Source organism: Chanos chanos, chromosome 6, assembly GCF_902362185.1.
Source record: "Chanos chanos chromosome 6, fChaCha1.1, whole genome shotgun sequence".
In the NCBI taxonomy this organism is placed as follows: Eukaryota; Metazoa; Chordata; class Actinopteri; order Gonorynchiformes; family Chanidae; genus Chanos; species Chanos chanos.
Genome location: NC_044500.1, coordinates 29,123,450 through 29,144,541, shown reverse-complemented (window position 1 = coordinate 29,144,541; position 21,092 = coordinate 29,123,450). Strand labels below are relative to the sequence as shown.

Sequence of the window (21,092 nt, the reverse complement as noted above, 5' to 3'; positions counted from 1 at the left end):
GAGGGGAAAAAATGGGAGGGGCTGTACTCCCAGTATTTAGCATGGTCAGAATCATCATCAGTACTATAGGCACAACACTGTAAGACTTCTGGAAACTTCCAGAAAAATGCTAGAGAATGATGATGTTTCATTGTGGAAAAAAAAAAGAAAAGAAAAAAACAAAACAAAACAAAACAAAAAAAAACAGAATTTGGTGTGAACCACACACTACCCACAGAATCATACTTTTAGGGGCCACAAGTGCAGACAAACCCAAATTTGTTCAGCATCTGTAGCTTTCAAAATCAGTTCCATGACAGACACATGATATGGCTACTATTCATTTTTGTTGTTGTTTTTTAAACGAACAGGGAAACAATCAAGTAAAAAGTGTTGCTATTTTTTTTTTTTCAAGAACCAAAGCTGCCATTCTAATCTCAGATGTACGTTCAGATGGACACTGGAGGAAAACGTTATTATTTTATTTGACTTGGCATTTAAGAGTGACTGTGGAGAGCGGATGCTGTCTCACATGGCGCATAACTGCCAGGGTGTGTCTGCACATTGTGAAAACTGCCTCTATTGCTCCCTGTACAGTCAAACCCACATCAGCCTCTCCTTTTCACTCAAATACAATCCAGTTCCGTACAGGTGTCTTTCTCGCTCTCTCTTCACTTTTTTTTTTTTTTTTTTCTCAACGGGAACTCTTCAAAGGCACCGCCCACCCTTCCTACATTACAGCGCCTCTCCAGTGCCTTTGTGTGGAGTATGGTCTCTACTGTCACAATGGGCATTTAAATCAAATGCAGACATCAAGAGTGGTGTAATTGCATATACAAAAGGTTTGACTGCACACTTAAGGGACGTTTTTTTATGCACTATGTATGCACATAACAACACATGTGCACGCATACGCGTACACACACACACACACGCTCACACGCTTAGTAGTATATTCCTGCTCTTGTATAGTGTGTGTTGGTTAATTGGGGGTGGGGGGGGGTTGTTTACCCAGCTGTAGTTACGTGTAGGGCTCTGGGTGTATATTCAGGGACAGATGTTATTGGGCGAGAGTGTGTATATGTGTGCGCGTGTGTGTGTTTCTCACTCGGTGAGGCAGCTGTCCAGGCCCACAGTGCCGTGCCGGTCCTTGGTGTAACTGTGCCGGAGGCTTCCGTTGGCCAGGGGACGGCGTGTGGCTGCGATGCTGCACTGCTTCAGCAGGTTCAGGCCGTAGTGGGTGCCAGACGTGGGGTCTTTGGGAGGAAAAGGCTTCATGGTGGAGAGGATTAGAGCCAGGCAGTCTGCCACATCCTTATTTGGGGCGCAGGCCAGAGCTGGGGTATGGCCTAGACATACACATTAATGCAAACCACACATTAAAGAAAAAAAGAACAAAAAAACCCCACAACAACAACGACAACAAAAACACAAATGTGTCTAATACATACATGGTCAAATTTGAAAACTGCTATATCTATCTATAACTTTATTTGTTCGCAAATACACACACACACACACGCTGTAGTCCAATTTCCTGTGAACATACACTTAACAGAAACATCATCTGAGAAACATTTCATCTCTAAACATACTATAGTAGTAGAGCCCGACCAATAAAGGATTTTTAAGACCAGTGCCAATTTCAATATTTCAGGATTTAAAAATCCGATAATGATGTATTGGCCGATATTCTTTTTTTTTGTTATGTGTAGTTCTTTAAGAGTCCTCATCAAGATAACATGACATAATGCAGTCTAAAAATAAACTTGTTTTATTATCATAAACAGTATTTTGAACAAAAGTACAACAAAATATTTCAAAGTTTTGCTAAATAATGTGGTAAACTGATACAGTGACATAGAGTAAATGCTGCTGTTGAATGCATCATATACTACATGACTGCAACGAGGACTTGCAATTTGGGGATTTCACACTACACGTTTGAAAGAGAAGCTAGATAACTTTGTTTGGTTACCAAGCCTTGTTAGATACTTGTTCAGCTCACGCTTATGTACGTGTCCCCTCTGGTTTAATCATTTCCAATGCACTGACTGTAACTACAGACATGTGAGTCACAGATATATTTACCGTTGCTGTATTTAGGCAGAATAAATCAATTGCTATAGTTTAACCGCTCATTAACGTTTGTGGTCTTTCACAGATAAAGATGGCATAGCTAGCTTTGTGAGCAACCTAATTTTGATGTTTTACTGACGGTACCGGCTTTCACGTTACTGCAGCAAAACCAAGCACAGCTGACATGAATGTCATAACATAGTTAAAGGATCCATTTTCCATCTCTCCGTTTCCTTTTTTTTGTCATTTATTGGCCGTTATAAACGCTGATACTGATTTATCTGCAATTAGCTCATATCGGCCGCTAATATCGGCACGCCAATTTATCAGTCGGGCTCTATGTGGTACACAAAAGAACCAACAATGCAGGAATGGGGAAAAAAAAACAGGAATAGATTGCTGAAAAAAAAATCACAGAAGGGCTTTTCACACTGCACTTAACCCAGAGCTAAAAGCATTCTTACAACCTTCTTAGCCCCAGGCTAAGGGAGCTTTTAGCCCCAGAGTAAAAAAGCTTCCACACTGGCACAATCCTGGCACATTCCAGGAGCAGGGTTAGCAGGGTTATCCCATGAAATTCTACCAAACTCGGGGCTAAAAGGTGCCAGTGTGAAACGGGGCTAAAGGAAACAATGGTAGTTGTAAGATTATAGTGACATCTGAACAGACATGGTTCAGGATGAGAGAACTGTTTAACCTGATGGTCTTATTACCATAGATACAAAGAAAGCTTCACACCTTTGGCACCACGTTACTGTTGGAGCCAAAAGCAACTGATTAAGGCAAAATACAACCGGTAATGGGCGAATGGCAGCCATCACAGACAAAAGGGGACTTTAGCATTAACACCTAGATTCTGATTTGCATCAAGCAACGTTGTACACCTATTGTCTGTTTGCTTCATGGTATAAAAGGCTGATCATGGTAACAGTTCTCTGAGTTAAGCTTCGGCGCAAGCAGACGTGCTGCCGGATTCCACCACCACCAAATAAAGCTTTTCTCCAAGCGCGCTTTTGGTCTGCTTCGTTTACTTGTAAAATCACAAGAAAATCCAACATAGTCACGCATCATTCTAGAATGTAAACATTAGTCACGTGCTCCAACGGACATTCGACCCAGGGCTAGTAGAAGTGCGGTGTGAATCGTACAGCCCTGAGCTTAGGTTAGCCCTGGGTTAACAATGTGCGTGTGTAAAGAGGCTAAGTTATCCCTGGGTCAACTCTTCTGCAGTGTGAAAAGCCACAGGGGAACGTTTACTCTCGGGCCGATGATAAAGCCACATGTGTTCCCGTGTTCCATGTATGTTTCACACAATGTTTACAAGACTCACCCTCTTCGTCTACAGCCAGCACTGTTGCCCCTCGACTCAACAGCACCTCCACAACAGTGGCAAGACCATTTCGCGCGGCAATATGCAGGGGCCTTTGGCGCGCGCGCGAGAGAGAGAGACAGAGACAGAAAGAAAGAAATAGATAGGGCAAAGAGGACAGAACACAACAAAGATGTTCATTCACACTTGGGTTGATAACACTAATGATTCACGCGTGGTGAAACACTCACACCGCACAGTGATCTCACTGGGAACACATGGGATACAGAGACTACATAAATACGTCCTGAGTGTGAATTATACAATGACAATTGGGGGGGGGGTCAAGTTTTTCTCCAGGGCTACATAGCATAGGATATGTAAATGTCTAGACCCCCTCAAACTGTTGTTTTTACCTCTTTTGGTGGTGGTGGTGGTGGGGAGGGGGGTTCCGAGCTTTAATAAGGAGGGTCAGACCCCCCCAATGCCCCCTGTAATTCGAACCCTGAATACGCCTCTATTTTATCTCATCACTGTTCAATGTGACAAAACAGAACATGAGCTAAGGGAGTATCCTAACTTCCTTCTTCATTCCAAACTTGTATTCACAAACACATCAACTTCAACTACAGCCGATCTTATTTTTATTTCACAAATGTTTATTAACTTGCTAGGTGTTTAACTGTTTAATTTAATTATGAGCAACAGAATTAAATGGCTGTGCTAACTGTTTGGTAAACTCACATTTGAAGAGCATTGTTTGTTGCATTGATGAGGGAAGGATCATCGGTCTCAGCCAGAATCAACAGGGCACACATCTCATGACCCTGGAGTACACACAAAAAATGTTCACCCGAAGGCTTAATAAAAGTACATAAATGAAAGCAAAGTATACAGAAATCCAGCATTTAGTTACTGATTCTCATTGTTTGGTTTGAATGCTGTTTTCAAAAACAAGTCAGGAAAATTGGGATTAGCTTGAGACATATTCTAGAACATACTAAATGAAAATTCCATCTGTCACCTTGGCTTCAGACTGACTTTGAAGCAGAGCATAAACACTTTACTGTCTTGGCACTGGTATTACTTGTTTGCTCTATGCTGCTGAGAATGTGAGTGTGAGTGTGTACATTGGAGTATAGGAGTATGGTTTAAAGTATGAGAAGTTTGGTTACTCTGCTACAAGCCAGGTGCAGCGCTGTGTTGTAGTTGATGTCAAACAGTGAAAGATCCGCCTTAGCCTGGTGGAGCAGGATCTCTGGAGAACAGATTTCAGACATGAAGTCACTTTTTATGTCTGTTCATTCAGCTTATTTAAAAACGAGATTCATGAGATTAAATGTCTTAAAAAAAAAAGAATCGCAAAACTTCGTTTGAAACACCAGTTTAATTTGCAACTTGTGCATAATCATTTTAAAGTGGGTTTTATCGGTCAATTACACTAACAGTCAGTCATTATTGTCCTTTAAACATATAAAACCTCTGACTTGACCAGCGTTGGGTCACTCACCAACAGCAGCAGTCTGTCCATTTTCGGCCGCCACCATCAGTGGAGAGCGTCCTGCATCATCGACAGCATTCACTTCCGCCCCCCGCATCAGAACCAACTGTAGGCCAACCATACTCTCTGCATAGGCAGCTGCATGCAGTGGGGTCCTTAACACGCCGCACCAAGCAGAATAAGACACACAGAGAAACACACAAAGCGCAACAGAATATTAGCAATCATAGCATTATTATAATTTGACAATGATGGATTTTGTCACTGTTCTATCACCAGAGGATAGAACAGTCGACTCGACTCTGTACATTCTATTTATGCTCATGTATATATATATATCCCCTATAAATCTCCCTATAGTACCCCTATATTTACCTTACCTCACTGTTCTTATTGTTATTTAACTGTTACTCTGCAAGTTGAGCTGGCCCCGAGCCCAAGAATTTCATTGCTGATAACGTTGTCTACATTGTTATCTAGTAAATGACAATAAAACTTGAAACTTGAAAAGAAAGAAAAAAAATAAATGACAGAAAAGCTGAAACGTCTCCATTTACAATAAGTTCGTTCATAGGGTTTCACCCTTTTGTCTGCACTTCATTAAGACAGAACACTTGACCAAAAAAAAAAAACATGACACAGCTTTGGGTTGGGTGTGGTCCTGAAACACACCTTCCTTTGGCGTCTCTGAGATTGATAATCTGTGTTCCCATGGTTTCTACCAGCAGCTCAGCTGCTCCATCATGTCCATTTATTCTGTGGAGGCAAAACAGGACATCATACATCATAAAAAGTTTGTGTGTACGTCTTTGAAATGTCAACGCAGACAAATAGGAGACACTCACAGCGCACAGTGCAATGGCGTGAAGGGATTTCCCTCCTGGATACTAAATGGTTTGTTTTCAAGTAAAGCTTCCAAACAGTCCTCGTGCCCTGAGAGAGAGAGACGAGAGAGAAGAGAGGAAGGTCAAAGATGAGTAAAACAAGACGCGTTCACCATGTATCCGGTCCAGGGCCCCGTTTAGGGCACATCTGACACCGCATGTCAGGCGTGATACGTTTTTCACGTGTTCTGTTTTACAGAACCGCCAGGTAAAAAAAAAAACAAAAAAAAAACCCAAGATGAACATGTGTGTTTGTGAGGACGTGTATTTCGGAAGTTGTACCGTGGTAGGCTGCCCAGTGAGCGGGGGTGTAACCGCTGTAGTCCAACAGAGAGTCCAGAGGGTCAGAGCGGGCGGCGGCCTGCAGCAGGAGCCCCAGTACCTCAGCATGGCCACAAGAGGCGGCCAAGTGTAGAGGAGTCCGGCCACGCGTATCCCTACACAGTGCCTGAGCTCCATGCTCCAGCAGGGCCGACACAGAGTCCACACTACCCACCACCGCCTGGAGGGAGGAAGGGGGAGAGAGAGAGAGAGAGAGAGAGAGAGAGAGAGAGAGAGAGAAACATTTAGCGCCAAGCTCATTAATGAACACTAACACAAATGAGTGAATTCACATCTCAACAAGCGTTGGTTCAATGAACATCACCATCAGAGCACAAATCACATTCTGCTGTCCACAGAAAAGACAAAGCGATCAGAATTCAATATGTGGCGCTTATTTCCTTTGTCTTTGTCAGTGACTTGTTGCTTTCTAGTTACAAAACTCTGGTAACTCCACAGGTAACTCTACAGCTGAATTTCAGGCGGTCAGAATTCTCAGCTTGTCCGACCAGCCCAGGCTACGGGGGTCTCCTCTCTAACTCACCGCTCGGTGCAGTGCGGTGCGGTTCCTCTTGTCCCCTGTGTCGGGCGCTGTCCCTCTCTCCAGCAGCAGGTGAACGCAGTCTGCGTGGCTGCCCAGAGCTGCCAGCATCAGAGGGGTCCTGCAAACAACATCCGACCAGCCTCTCGGTCAGTCTCACAGTTTTAATGTCTGATTTTTGGCATGCAGGGTGATGCATAGATGTTCAAAGTTTAGGACTGAATTAAGTTAGGTTTAAGAAAAGTACATTTAGAGTCTCAGAAAGAACAGAAACCCTGATGGATGGAAGAACTTAATCAGAGATAAATGTGAGTCCATTACAAAGCTATCTCGACTGACATGAGCAAAGAGTTAGGCATACTTTCTCATACAATGTTTGTTTGAATGTCAAGCAAAGTACTCTCTTTGAGAGAAAGCTGACAGTACACATTTGAGCGCATTTCACTTTGACTGACTCATACCGAAACCCACATACCGGTAGGGGTGTAACGGTTTTGCACCGAAAGCGAAAAACGCGGCTCTGTAGGCCTCGGTTCGGTACATGGTACATGTACAGTGAACTGTGGATTTTTGTTTTTTTGACTTACCTCTTCAAAGAGAAGTGTTTTTTTTTTTTTCTGACCTTGACACCAAATCACAGGGAACACATATTGGTAGTATAAGAGAACATTCTATACTTTCTTTCTTTTTGATAATTAAGAATAACATTAATCATAATTTGAAACTGGTACATCTTTTCTTTTTCTTTTCATTTCTCACTGTAAGAACATTTATGCACTGTGCTTACCAGGTTGTGCTATAACTAATTTAATGACCATGTCAACTGATTAATTATTTAAACAACAAAATATAAGGTGTCATTACTCAGACCATAAATAACATAGGCTATAATGGAATATATGAATCCACATCGATGACTTAAGCAGATATCTGTGCTTCTCTAAGCAGGAACTTTTTTCGTGTATCGACTTTGACGCACGCTGATCTGAGAAAGGTCAGAGCAGTCAGTCACAATTTTGTCATCCTGTCGTCCTTTGAAGTCATTTTCTTGATGAAGAAGAACCATAAAATAACTCCTGCTAAAGCTTAGTTCTCCCACACTCACTACAATAAAGGGGAAAATTAGTTTTCTTTCATTTTCATTTCATGAGAGCTTGTTGCTGTTTGTATTAAATATCTTCTTTTGTGTCACATTAATGTTTGTTTACAAAGAAAGAAAAACGGTGAACCGTTACACCTCTACAAACCAGTCTCTTGCACTGTGTTCCAATTTGTCTGTCACAAATCAGTACGTTAGTTAACAGTTCACAGCACTGGCTTGTATTATTTCCCTGCCGCTACAGCACAAAAGTATTTTATCACTGTGCACCGAATCAGTGAGTAAACTGAACATTAAATGTTTCTTTTATCATGTCAGGGCAGTGAGTTCAGTGGAGGACAGACAACGGTGGAAGGTGAGAGTGAGACTTACTGTCCCTGTGTGTCTGTGGCGTCGATGATGTCGGCCTTCTCAGTTCTGTTCAACAGCAGAAGCAGACAGTCTGTCTGGCCATTGGCCGCTAGATTAAAGACAGAGGGGAAAAACGCATTAAAACATACATTTACATTCTCTAGATTAACGAGAGAGGAGCAAAATGCATTAAAACATACATTTACATTCTCTAGATTAACGAGAGAGGAGCAAAATGCATTAAAACATACATTTACATTCTCTAGATTAACGAGAGAGGAGCAAAACGCATTAAAACATACATTTACATTCTCTAGATAAACGAGAGAGGAGCGAAACGCATTAAAACATACATTTACATTCTCTAGATTAACGAGAGAGGAGCGAAACGCATTAAAACATACATTTACATTCTCTAGATTAACGAGAGAGGAGCGAAATGCATTAAAACATACATTTACATTCAACCAGTTCACAGATGTTTACTTATAAAGTAACTTATAAAGAGCACAGCAAACAAGCCTTAATTAACCAGTCTCAGTAGAGAAACGTACATGGGCACTTCAGAGAATTACAGTTATATAACTGAATTAGTACATTAACCATGAAGAATAAGTAAAAATTCTTGGCCTTCCCAGCAACACTGACACATGTGGACATGCAAAGACAGACAGACAGACACACACACACACCTGTGACGTGGAGCGGGGTCCACTTGCGGCTGCGCTCCTTGAGGAGGCAGGAGGCCCCGTGTCCCAGCAGCACCTCCACACATGCAGTATGGCCCCTCTGGGCGGCCAGGTAGAGCGCCGTGCGGCCCCCAGTGTCCCTCACATCAAGGCTAACCAGAGTCTCCGACAGAACCCGGAGAGCTTCACAGTGACCGTTATATGCCTGACAGAGCCCAGAGAGAAAAACACACACACACACACACACACACACACACACACACACACACAACACACTCAGTATCTCTTATCTACATATATACCTTCACAGTGACTGATATATGCCTGACAGAGCCCCGAAAAATAACACACACACACAGACAACACACTAAGTATCTCCTATCTATCTATTTAAATCTATATATACATATGTGTGTGTGTGTGTGTGTGTAGATAGATAGATAGATACCTGCACAGTGACCGTTATGTGCGACACCTCTTATCTACAGATTCACTCATACTTCTTGTTCCTCATGCAAAGATCATTTCTGATATTATTCTAATTGTTTAAATCCAATAAACCTCATATCAGTCCCTCCAGGATTTTGCGATCGCAACAATTAACGCAAATTCAACCAATTCCCCTGAATTCTGCGCCCTTGCAATTTTGTCCAATCATTGCAACTTTTCTGGAAATTCGACCAATCATTGCAGTTTTCTGCGAATTTTACCAACCATAGCAGTGCCTTGCACAAAACGCTGAGCCATACGTCACCAAACTCACTTGTTTTGTGTTGTGAAGATGCAGACAGGTGTAACACGAACATCTAACATTTACCAACAAAAATAAATGCTAAAGATGAGGTGACCAGATGCCTCGGTTTGTAAGGGATTATCCTGGTCTCAAGCTGGGTGTCCCGAGTCCCAACAAATATCTCTAAGACACTAAAATGTCCCGGTTTCCAACATTCACTACCAAACTGTCCCAGTTTTCACCACAATTAAAATAATAATTATAATACTATCCTTGTTTTCAGGGCTTACATACACGTTTATCATGTTCTGTTCCACTCCTTATTACCTAACCCAATCAAAAAACACAAACAACAATGTACCAATGCAACATGTCTGAGTTCAACAGTGATTTGTCTGTATGTGTGTCAATCAATGTGTCATTGTTAAAGTTGTTGCAATGACGCTCGTGGCTCATAATTAGTCTGTCATTATTGTTACTATGACGCTTGTGGCTCATAATCAATCTGTCAGTACGCTAATGGCTAGCATCATGCAGAGGAGAAAGTTGGTCCTTTCTAAAGGCCCCCAGAAACCTACCTGATTCTTCATGAAGTAGCCGGCAACAAAAATACATATATATATAGATATAGATATATAGATTATAGATATATAGATATATACACATACACACACACACATATATATAAACAGACATTTCTAATCCCCCAGTGACATTTTCTTTAACAGTCTTTTTTTTTTTTCATTCCTAAAACTCAGGTCTATAACGTTTCCCCCTTCATACTCACAACTAATACATTATGTCATACTTACAGCTAAGTGCAATGGGCTTACAGGAACACTGCTCTCAACATCTCCCAGACAGTTGAAAGACATTTCCAAGAGCTGGACAGGAAAGAAATAATAAAAATAAAGAGAGAGAAAGAGAAAAAAAGAAATCAACATTTGCCATGTGTGTGATCCACTTCTGCCTCACAACCAAATTCCTGACTAGTGTTGTGTTGTCATTAATCCTTATGCAATACACGACAGGAGAGTTTCATAGATTTTGTGAAAGCGTGTCTTTAGCAGACCGGGTCGCTCACCAGTTCCAGGTTCTGTTTGTTGCCGTGGGCAGCTGCATAGTGGACGGGACTGAATCCTTTGTTGTTGCGCAGAGCTGGGTCTGCCCCCTTATCCAGAAGGTACTCCAAACACCTGAGGCCGAGAAAAAAGGAAAGAAAAGATTGGCACTGCACTTAGGAGAATTATTATAGAGTAAAACTGGCATATTGTTAACACCAAAAAAACAACAGACATATGAATGTATTGGAACAAAGAAAAGCATTCACAAAATAATAACATAGAATAAAATGAACATACAAAATTAAACTTGTTCAAAATGTGTGTGTTCCCCTCTTTTACTCTCTTGAGATCAACACAAAATTTCATGTACTCCATCAACACGTTCCACGATATGGAGTATAGTACCAAATAGCACCAAACACAGCACTCTAACAAACAAACAAACAAACAAACAAATAAAAGAGTCAAACAAACTTATCCGTGACACTCACAGCAGAGCCTCTTTATCTCTGTCCTCACTCTCGGCATTGGCTGAGGAATTTCTGTCCACTCTGGAAATGAAAAAAAGTCTGCATTTATCTTACTCATTTAACAAGAAAAAACACTGGAGAATGTTGTGATCAGTGTATTGAAGCAATATCAGTGCCAAACATAAACACAGTATTGGTTAATTTAATATTTAACACTTACATTGCTATTGGGCATGAGTATTTAGTGTATAAATGCAGTATTGATTTATCTAATATTAAACATTTATTATGGTATTGAGCATGAGTATTTAGTGTATAAATGCAGTACTGATTCTGACTGGGATGAAATAACTCTTCAGAAGAGGACTGGCTGACTGGTTAAGGCAGTGTTAAAGGAAGACCATTTGTGGGTGTGGTCGGGCGTGTCTGGGCATGGCCCGGGGCGTGGCCGGGATGCACGTACCTGCGGAAGGACTGTGAGGCAGCTGCGTAGTGCAGAGGGCTGCAGCCCTTCAGGTCCAGCTCATTCACCTCAGCGCCTGCACCCACCAGGGCTACTGTACACTGATAACTGCCATTCGCCGCCGCATAGTGCAAAGGAGCTCTGACCACGGGAAAACACAGACAACAGAGAGAGAGAGAGAGAGAGAGAGAGAGAGAGAGAGAGAGGGCAAGCGCGATAGAGACAGCACAAGAGAGAGGGAGTACGAGAGAGAAGGAACAAAAATGAAGGGAGACCTTTATGATACCTTAGTGTATCTAAAATCTACTTTGACAGCTGAAGTGTTGTAAACACACTGACAAAATAAAGCATGATTAATGACAGAAAATTACCTTCCCAATTTGTCTTTTTTACTCAAGTCAGCACCACTGCTCAACAGCAAGTTAAGACATTCAACGTTCCTGCCAAGACATGAGTAAAACCAAAGTAAAGGAGCTGACAAGACATGAGTAAAAACAAAGTAAAGGAGCTGACAAGCCACAAACAGGCTCTCTTGGACATTAATACTTAATGCAATGACTCAATGCAATTCATATACACACACCAGGGCCAAATTTAGCATGCAAAAAGGACTTCTCACTGAGTCAGGACACTATTCCGCCTCATAGGCTTGAATTTTTCTCTCATATTTGAGCTAAACTCTTTTGGCAGGAGCTAAAGATTCGGGTAATTTGGGTTTTCCCTGCGTGATGATCCGTACCCTCCGGAGGCGGCGGCGTGTAGGCAGGTTCTCCCCAAGCTGTCCGGGGTGTTAATGTCAAACCCCGCCGACAGCACATGCTCATTACTCAACGACGACACGATGCTGTACAGCTGACCTGAGACACGCAAGGGAACGGGGAGAGAATCACGTTAGAGCTGAGTACAGAAGTACAGCACACAAACGCTCGGAGGAAGTAATGAGATTTCATAACACACGCAGAGATGTTAAGAGGAAGAACAAAAAAGGGGGTTTCAAAAAACCAATCGTGCTACTTTGTTCGGCGTCACATGGGGTCGCTACTAAACGAAGTCCGAGAGCAGGACCTCACCTGAGGAGAGTAACTTTCGACAACAGTCTGAAAACCCGTAGAGCACAGCCAAGTGCAATGGAAACATCCCATGAATCCCTTGCCTGCAGAGAATAAGGAAAAGAGTAGGAGGGAAGGAAGAGAGAGACAGAGATAGAGAGAGAGAGAGAGTGAGAGAGACAGAAAGGACAGAAGACAACAAAGATGTTACTGACGCTGCCCCTTTTTCACAACCCTCTTTTGTTCACGTCCCATATTAACATTGATAACATTTTTCTCCGTGCGCCGTGACGTCTGTATTTTCTACTTTATTTTTGGTGCTTAGCGACCAGAAGACACAGGCCCCTCTGTCTGCTGTGTGGATGCTCAGTTCATCACTCTCTCTCTCTGTCTCTCTTACCTGGCAGTATCAGCACCGTTAGTCATCAGGGTGCTGATGAGCAGCTCGTGGCCGTGCTTAGCAGCAACATGAAGAGGAGTATTGCCATATTTATCAACACAGTCGATCTCCCCGCCTGACAGGAGCAAAGACCAGACACACACTGTTACTCCACTTATTTATGAACACAGACAATCTCCCCACCCGACAGGAGAAAAGACCAGACATGCTGTTACTCTATTTGTACTCTGTGTGCTATTCGCCAAAGGGTGAAAGGAAAGTGTTGGGTGTTGCCGTGGGTTACCGTTTTGAATAAGGATCTGGGAACGAGTGAAGCGCCCGTGAATGGCGGCCATGTGCAAAGGGCTCTTCCCTTCTTTACTCTGGAAAAAGGAGAGGGAGAGAGAGTGAACGGAAGAGAAGAAAAAACCACGGAAAGCAGTACTAACTCCAACAACAACAACAAAAACTTAATTAATAAAAATCTAGAACTATTTTTTTGTCATAGGTCAGAGTTAACGTCACAGGGGAAATTCCCGCAGATCAGCATTTTTCCACTCCAGTGGAATAACTAGCCTGCATCTTCTCATTTCTGCCAAGTACCAGTACGCCCAGTCCAAGGAGTAATCAGTAATCAGAGAATAAGCTGAATCAGGTGTGATAAAGTTAGGCTGGAGCACAACTGGAAAACGCTGCCATTGACCACAAAAAGTTTTTCTTTAATCACAAACATAAAATACTTTTTTTTTCCTTTGCTGCGTTTGTCTGGAAGCTGTCCCTGTCTCCTGACCTGTCCATTTGGACCTAGCAGTTTTAGCTGTGTTAAGAAAGTCGGTCCCTAAACTAGGACATTCTTGTCATTCCTTTGTGGAAGTTCCTCCTGAGACGCCACAATTCTGTTTCAATCCAACACTAACATCTGAAGTCATTCCACTCCCACCCACCACTTAGACCTGATGCTTCTCTGTTGGTGATACAAAGCAAAATAAACGACTAATTGAAGTTTCAGAGCGAAAAACAACTCATAAAAAGACAGAATAAAGGACAAGAGACAAACACCATAAGGAAACACTGTAGGAATAGGACCTCCACCCCCCTAAAGAGAACCCATCATACCTGCATGTTTACATCTGCCCCGTTGTTGACTAGCAGCTCCAGGCAGAGTGCTCCGTTGGTGGAGACAGCAGCCAGGTGCAGGGGGGTGCAGCCGCGCAGGTTGGGCTGGTTCACGTTGGCTCCACGGTTCACCAGCTCGTTGGCCACAGCCTCCTGCCCAGTGTAGCAGGCCATGTGGAGAGCAGTGTTTCCAAATGCGTTCGGCTCATCAATCTGACAGAAGAAGCGAGATCACAATGGGAGGAAACCGAATTTAATATACCTGCTACAATGAGGTCATGACAACAGACAAAACAAACCAAAAAAAAACCAAAAACCCTAAACCCCAAAACAAAAAAAAACCTATCCTCACAATAACAGTGGAATTTCAGGAAACGATCAAAAGTTTGGCGGTCGGATCATCAGTGGCTAACTGAGCAAATTGCCGTGGGTGTTTGATTTACATTCACACAGCCCACATCCTGATCATTTTTGGTTCTTTTATTTTGTCTCCTGGAAAATTACCAACTGAAGCGTGCCGCTCTGGTTCCGACTCCCTTACCTCCGCTCCAAGCCGTAGCAGGTACTTGACCACCTCTATGTGTCCGCTGACGGCAGCCACGTGGAGGGGAGTGTATCCCCGCTTGTCCTTACAGCAAGGATCAGCACTGCGAGACACCAGAAGCTTCACAATCTCCAAATGCCCTGAACGAGAGGATGGAAAATGTCATCGCGGATAATAACACTAAATTCATTTAAGCTCCCTTCACTTTGGCTGATTAGTCATCAACCAGTTCTCGCTCGATGCAGATCAACCGGGATTCTCGCTAAGGAAAGTCGAATATGAATATCTGGGAAGCAATGAACATGCCAGTGAAGTGAGTAACCCCCGCTGACTGTAACAAAACAATGGCCAACACCTGTGCATTTCAGCAGCTTCTAATATCATTGGTCAAATGAGAACGAGGCAATGGTGTCATCTCCCTAGAAAGAAATTCTAGTCGGTCAGGATGACCTGAGAAATTATTTTCACTGAACGGACTGGCAGGACTAGGAAGGGGGCGGGGGTGGGGCTTACCCAGGTATGCGGCCCAGTGGATGGGCTGTCTGTCCTTCTTATCACTGGCACTCAGGTTGGCGCCCTTGTTGAGGAGCAAGTTTACCATCTAAAACACAGGTAAAAGAACAAGAATGACTTACAAAACATGGGCACAAAAATGACACCAAAATTTTTCCATTATTGTATATTTTTGGGTTATGCATGGGGCTCTTGATTATTTTTTTTTTAATTTATGTATTTTTGCAAAAGAGAGAAAAAATAATTATTTTAGACATCTTATAATTTTAAACATACTTCACTACCTAATGATTTTAGATATATTTCAACATCACAAAAAAATACGTATTACTCTCTGTTTTAGCAACTATGATTTTAGCAATATAAGAAACAGATGCAAATGTGGACGCCTAGCGCCCGTCCCTACCTCGGTGTGTCCACTGTAGGCTGCGTGGTGGAGGGCCGTCCTGCCTGAGCGGTCAGCCACGTTGAGACTGCTCAGCAGGGGCACCAGGGTTTCGGCACACCTCGTCGCCCGGTTCGCCGCCGCCACATGCAACGGAGTCTGCCAGAACCTGTCCCGCGCGTTCACCTCCGCCCCCTGTCTCAGCAGCAGACCAACTGCCTTCTGGGAAAACGAATGACAAACGTTTGGACGTTGTTCAAAAAAGGTTGAGGAAAAAAAAAAGGAATTTAAAATATCTCTGATAGTTATTATCATGGCATTTGTGACAATTCACAGTTTGTCAATAAACTGTACGTTTGTTCTAGTTATATCCTCATGCTTTGTGGCGCTTGCAATATTGAGGTTCTTTTCTCCTTTTGTTAGACCATAAGAGGTAGTGGATGTTTAAAACTACATCCGAACAGCTAAAGGCAGTGATCTAATGACTGACGAGAAGGAATTCAAAATCATGCATGAACACAGTCATAAGTATTCACACCATTGAAATGATCTTTTAACTATTTACATTCAAGAATATGCTCATCAAATTAACTACTCGGGAAATTATATTTTATGAGGGCTGAACGGGCATTTAGCTTTTAATTTTCATCTATACACGGCCATTTTAAACAACCTGAAGATGAACTCCGGGCTCATCTACTTATCGTTTTTCTTTAAGGGTTAAAAAAGAAAAAGAAAGACGGGGCTCTTTACTTCGTTCCTTGAGGCGACTGCTCGATGCAGAGGGGTCAACCACCCTTGGTCCTTAGCATTAACACTAGCACCTACAGAAAGAAAAAAAAAACAAAACAGTGTGAATGAGGAGGGCGGGACAGAGAGTAAGACCGAAAGCAAAAGTGAAAGAAAGATAAAGACAAAAGAGGTGATTCAGACAAAGGGAGGAGCGGTCAGGCAGTCTGCCTGTTTTCCCCTAGCGCCGTTACGCCCTCCAAGAATTTGCCAAACCACAGAGTCTCTGTCGGCCGCTTTGAGCATTGCTCATAAAAAATGTTTCCACTTGAAATGATATTGACAGGAAAATCAAACAAAAAGGGCAGAGTAAATAATAAATCTTGATACAAGAGAAAAGTCCAAGTGAGTCAGTGGGGAGGAGTGACGACCATAAGAAATGATTAGTCACCCCTGGCCAAAACAAAAGCTGATCTGACCCACACAGAGTGCACCAGTTAAACGTGACATTTCCTGTAAACTGTATCCCATAACTACTGTTTATTTATGCTGTAATTACAGACTTGTGGATAACTGTGTCAGCTGAACCTTTCTGCATGACCTCTGATCAGACCTTTGGAGGGGGGGGGGGGGGGGGGGGTGATGCATTGCAAATCATATCAGTTTTAAAGCAGGTTTCCCAGTGATTTTTCTGTATCTTGCTTAACTCTACTGGTTCTTTAGCATTAATTTCTTTAATATGTTTCTCGTAGTTGAAATTGACAGCTGGAATGTGCAGATAGTTATTTCCATCTGTATGCTGTTTTGTTTCAAGAGTTTGAGTTGATGGTTAAAAAACAAACAAACAAAAACAACCATCAAAAACTCCCAAACTGTCAGATTAAACAGTTAAACCCTGGAATTCTGTTAACCTAGATATTCATTGAAATATTATCCAGACTTTGACCTGGGTTCCAGACTTCTGCACACAACTTTATATTAGGGCAGTAAAGAACACATTGGTCCTGTTTGACTGATACATTTTTCAGGGAGGAGGCACTCTAGAGGCACTCTGTTTTTGACTGTGTGTCCTGCAGGTCTGTTTCACACTCACCTGAATTAATGAGGAGGTCCATAATGTGAACATCGCCCAAACAGGCAGCAGCATGTAAGGGGGTACGACGCTCTTGGTCCTGAAAGAACAAGATGACCACCATCAAAACCCTGCAGCTTTTCTCCAGTACAACAAGACCACCGAAGTTTATTTTTCCCTGCCAATCAATAAGCAGCTTGATCACAGGATAACAGTCTATTCTGATATGGAGTGAGTGAGTGAGTAAGTGAGTAGAGGGATGGGGAACAGACTGTGAACTTCTGCAAAGTAGCACTGTTTACATTCGACATATTCAAACATATGAAAATCAATTCAACATCCTTGGACAGGGTGCCCGTTGTCCACTTTGAAACTACTACTCCTCATAAACACCAACTAATGATGATATAAAAGCTTAAGAGGCATGACAAGAGTGTCTTGAACATTAACAGAGTTTGTAGAAAGAGAACCTGCTAATGCCTTAAAAGAACATTTAGGAATTGTCTGCTCCCTGACCCCCATACTTCCTGGAATGCCTGCAATTTCATTCAATCGTGGCTTCTAGAGATGTTTTTTGAGATATTAAAAGGCTTTGGCTAGTTCCCAGCTTGCTGCATCACATCTAGGCAATTAGCCACATCCCCTATTAGTGTTACTTAATGTGTTTCCAGGAACTAAACAACCATGGCTTTCAGAAAAACGATGAGTTTTCTGTTTGCTTGATGCAAAACATCTGTAGCAGGTACACAACCTTAAACCACAGATGAACACAGGGTAAATACACCTCAGACTTCGCACGCAAAAACCAGAATTCAAAACTATGACCAAATATTGTACATTCAAACGATTAAGTACAAACTACAACCTTCCAGGGTTTGTCGGTTGTTGCCGAATACTTGTATGTTACCAGACCAGAATTATCTACTTTGTCATAAAACGGCAAAAATAGGAAGACCTCTCAAGTGAACACTGAGTATTGCTTGAGACCAGACTTATGTGGGAACTGCTTGTACCATTTTGTTCTGGTGTCAATGGATGTGATGTTAAACCATCATGGCACTGCTCCTCTCTTTCAGATCATTCTTCTTACTCTGATTGTGAGCTGTTCGTAAATCACATTACACTTGTGGTTTGGATTTTGATGCAATACAAACTGAATTAAGCTACAATAGAATAAAATTAATTCCAAAAAAGTCAAAATCATAATTACCGGTACAGACAGCTGAATGTCTTTGTCGTGAGCGATCTAAATGTAGGTTAAAGAACTAAACCGATCACAGCTACTGAACTCAGTGTCAGCTCTGGTAAATCTGAAAGTCAGCAGGCTCGTCAGATTAAGCCAAGAGGGATCAGAAGTCTCAGAGGTCAAATGCCCCAGCAAGGACAGCAGAGCAAACCTACCCCAGTCTCTCTTAATGTTAAGCTGGGCAATTTTCTCGTCCTTGAATGCTCTCATTCCCTTTAAGAAAGCTATGTAAAGTGAGGTGCACTTTACAAATTGGCTTTCAGCAATGTCGTTCTGAATCTACTCACCAGTGCATTGACTTCTTCTTTCTTGTGCAACAAAAACTTCACTTCTTCGGCATTTCGGCTAAATATAGCCTGGACCAGAGGTGTCTGAAAGAGAATGTTAACAGTGAAAAAAAAAAACATACCAGGTGTGCCTGGATACAAGAAGGAAATATTAGCATCTCTTCCAACCATGATCATTAAATATTACATCAAATATGTTATTCTTAAACAGGTTTCTATTGTTATATAGGCTGTATGTCCATTCACGCGAGCTTCTCCGAAAATGTAAGAAAACAGTAACCATACATTCATAGATGACAGAATCAAAGTCTCAAAAAGATCCTACCTACAAGATACCTGTAAAAGATATACACACATAAACATAGACTATAAATAAATCATTTTTACAGGCTTCTTCTATTTTGCTTCATAAAGACAAGAGACCCAGGATGAGTGACAAGAGACCCAGGATGAGCTATTTTTAGTTTATGGTAAAAATGACCTCTTACTGGAAATCCATACAGCAGAAATTCACAGACATAGACTCGATGTTTCCACACATACAATTATATTTCCTATTAGAGACCGGCTCCTAAATAGCTGTAATGCCAAATGTCAGGAGTGGGGCGTCTAGGTTTCCAACTATCATCCCTATGCCAAATGAGGTATTTGTTTAATGGCAATTGCGGTTCTTATGTGTCGTTAATACAACAACGTCACACACGAGACGCAAGTTATATGGTCTTAAGTTCATATTTTTCATATTTTAAGCTTTACAGTTAGTTTACTAAAAGGAAGATTCAATGACGCTCTATTTTTGACAGTTCCGGTGTTGATTGTCTGTCTCCTTGCGACAAACATGATTGTGGAAAGTTAAATAGCAATTTTCTTCACCGAATATTACTACCCACAACAACTCCAGGGAAAAAGTAAAACGAAAATTACTTGCAGGCCTATACCTGGGCGAGGACTTAGCTTATCGAAGTACATTTGCCTTTCTCAATGCACCCCACAAGCTGGACCGATTCCAACATTTGCTGCAGATTATCGGTTATATGGTCGATGATCGACCAAGACCATATAAAACAAACATCCCAAAAGAAAACCGCATTTCATTATTAGTATTCCCTTGTACAAGGTGTATCTACACGTCAATCAATCGCTTGCTAGGTGGCAAACAAGCTTGTTCTGCAGGCTGGCTGGCTACATGATCCTAAGCACCGGGGTGCAGGAGGTAGTTAGCTACTCACTTTAGCTACTAACGTCATATGCATACCGGCTTACGAATTGTACTTATTATGATTAACTTGCAAGCTTTAAAATTCCACGTTCACTTTTGTGGGCGACAGATGTTTACAAAATGCTGGAAACTGAATGCCTTTGCAACGTCGTAAGAAAGCCAGCTGTGAATCTACCTTGTTTAGCTGGGTACGCATATGTTTTTGTACTATCTTGCATCTATAACTAGTTCGTGACAATATACAGCTATGCAAATTACAAAGTACTACTTTTAAAGATTGAGGTGTATATGTGTGTCAAAATATTTGACAAAAAAGAATCAGAAAAAACAGTAAAATCCCGTAGGCCACAACCTATCGTTAGCTTGGTGCTAACTAGACATCAAACCCGCCCCAATTGGAAAATAGGATAAAGAAAGCAATGGTATCACGGTAAGGTTCGTCTTCCTTTTCTGATCACCCACCTGGTCTGTTATGTTTAGTATTCCCATCTCCCCAAATCAGTCAGGGCGAAGCTCCTTCATTAGGATCGGGTAGAGAGGTAATACGAATATTTTTGTTTGATTATGATTATTATTCGGAGAGGGGAAAGCTCTGTGTCCGTGTATGCTCGCCGTTGTTTATTGCTCTGACTAACATGCAGTGTGTTAAGCTCTTCGACAGTGTCCACCTACAGGAATGGCGGCAGTATAACATCACATTCCAGATATGATTACACAGAGCAGCGACACCCCACGGTAATTTTGCAACTGCACCCTTGGCGAGCAGTCAGTTCGTAGTTAACACTTCGGTACACAAGGGGAGTCAGCAAACAAACATCCTTAAATGCGAAGTATTTTCACAAAAATGAGTATTGCTTTTGGAATTATGCATCAACACATTGTATAATTTAATACATTAGTTTTTTCAGGAACTTCAGTAAGCATTTCAACGTGGCTTTTAGTACACATGCCGTTATTAATATAGTTCAGTATCGTTGCAATAATATAAACGTGTTGAGGATTAATTCTGTATTGTAATAATATAACTGTAATTTTCTTTTTTTTCTGCAAATTTGTAAACAAAAAATTCA

General features: G+C 41.9%; 1 protein-coding gene across 3 annotated transcripts; it reads right to left on the bottom strand.

Annotated features, from left to right (window-relative positions):
• Nucleotides 1–1,073: 1,073 nt before the first annotated feature.
• ankrd52b (ankyrin repeat domain 52b) lies at nucleotides 1,074–20,617 on the bottom strand. Of its 3 annotated transcripts, none has more exons than XM_030776253.1 (28): nucleotides 20,485–20,617; nucleotides 18,804–18,887; nucleotides 17,292–17,370; nucleotides 16,223–16,293; nucleotides 15,491–15,691; nucleotides 15,085–15,172; nucleotides 14,569–14,711; nucleotides 14,028–14,240; nucleotides 13,216–13,294; nucleotides 12,933–13,047; nucleotides 12,554–12,636; nucleotides 12,223–12,340; nucleotides 11,855–11,923; nucleotides 11,484–11,624; nucleotides 11,042–11,101; nucleotides 10,571–10,682; nucleotides 10,299–10,370; nucleotides 8,757–8,958; nucleotides 8,086–8,173; nucleotides 6,618–6,735; nucleotides 6,035–6,254; nucleotides 5,714–5,801; nucleotides 5,541–5,624; nucleotides 4,878–5,023; nucleotides 4,543–4,625; nucleotides 4,112–4,194; nucleotides 3,389–3,480; nucleotides 1,074–1,328 (listed from the first exon to the last, which is right to left on the bottom strand). In XM_030776253.1, exons 1-28 carry the CDS (start codon nucleotides 20,509–20,511, stop codon nucleotides 1,084–1,086), a joined length of 3,204 nt encoding a protein of 1,067 aa, XP_030632113.1. In that variant the 5' UTR covers nucleotides 20,512–20,617; the 3' UTR covers nucleotides 1,074–1,083. The 3 variants fall into 3 exon arrangements, with proteins under 3 accessions (XP_030632113.1, XP_030632114.1, XP_030632115.1); XM_030776254.1 differs by having other exon boundaries at nucleotides 11,042–11,092; XM_030776255.1 differs by lacking the exon at nucleotides 11,042–11,101.
• Between the last annotated feature and the right edge of the window lie 475 nt (nucleotides 20,618–21,092).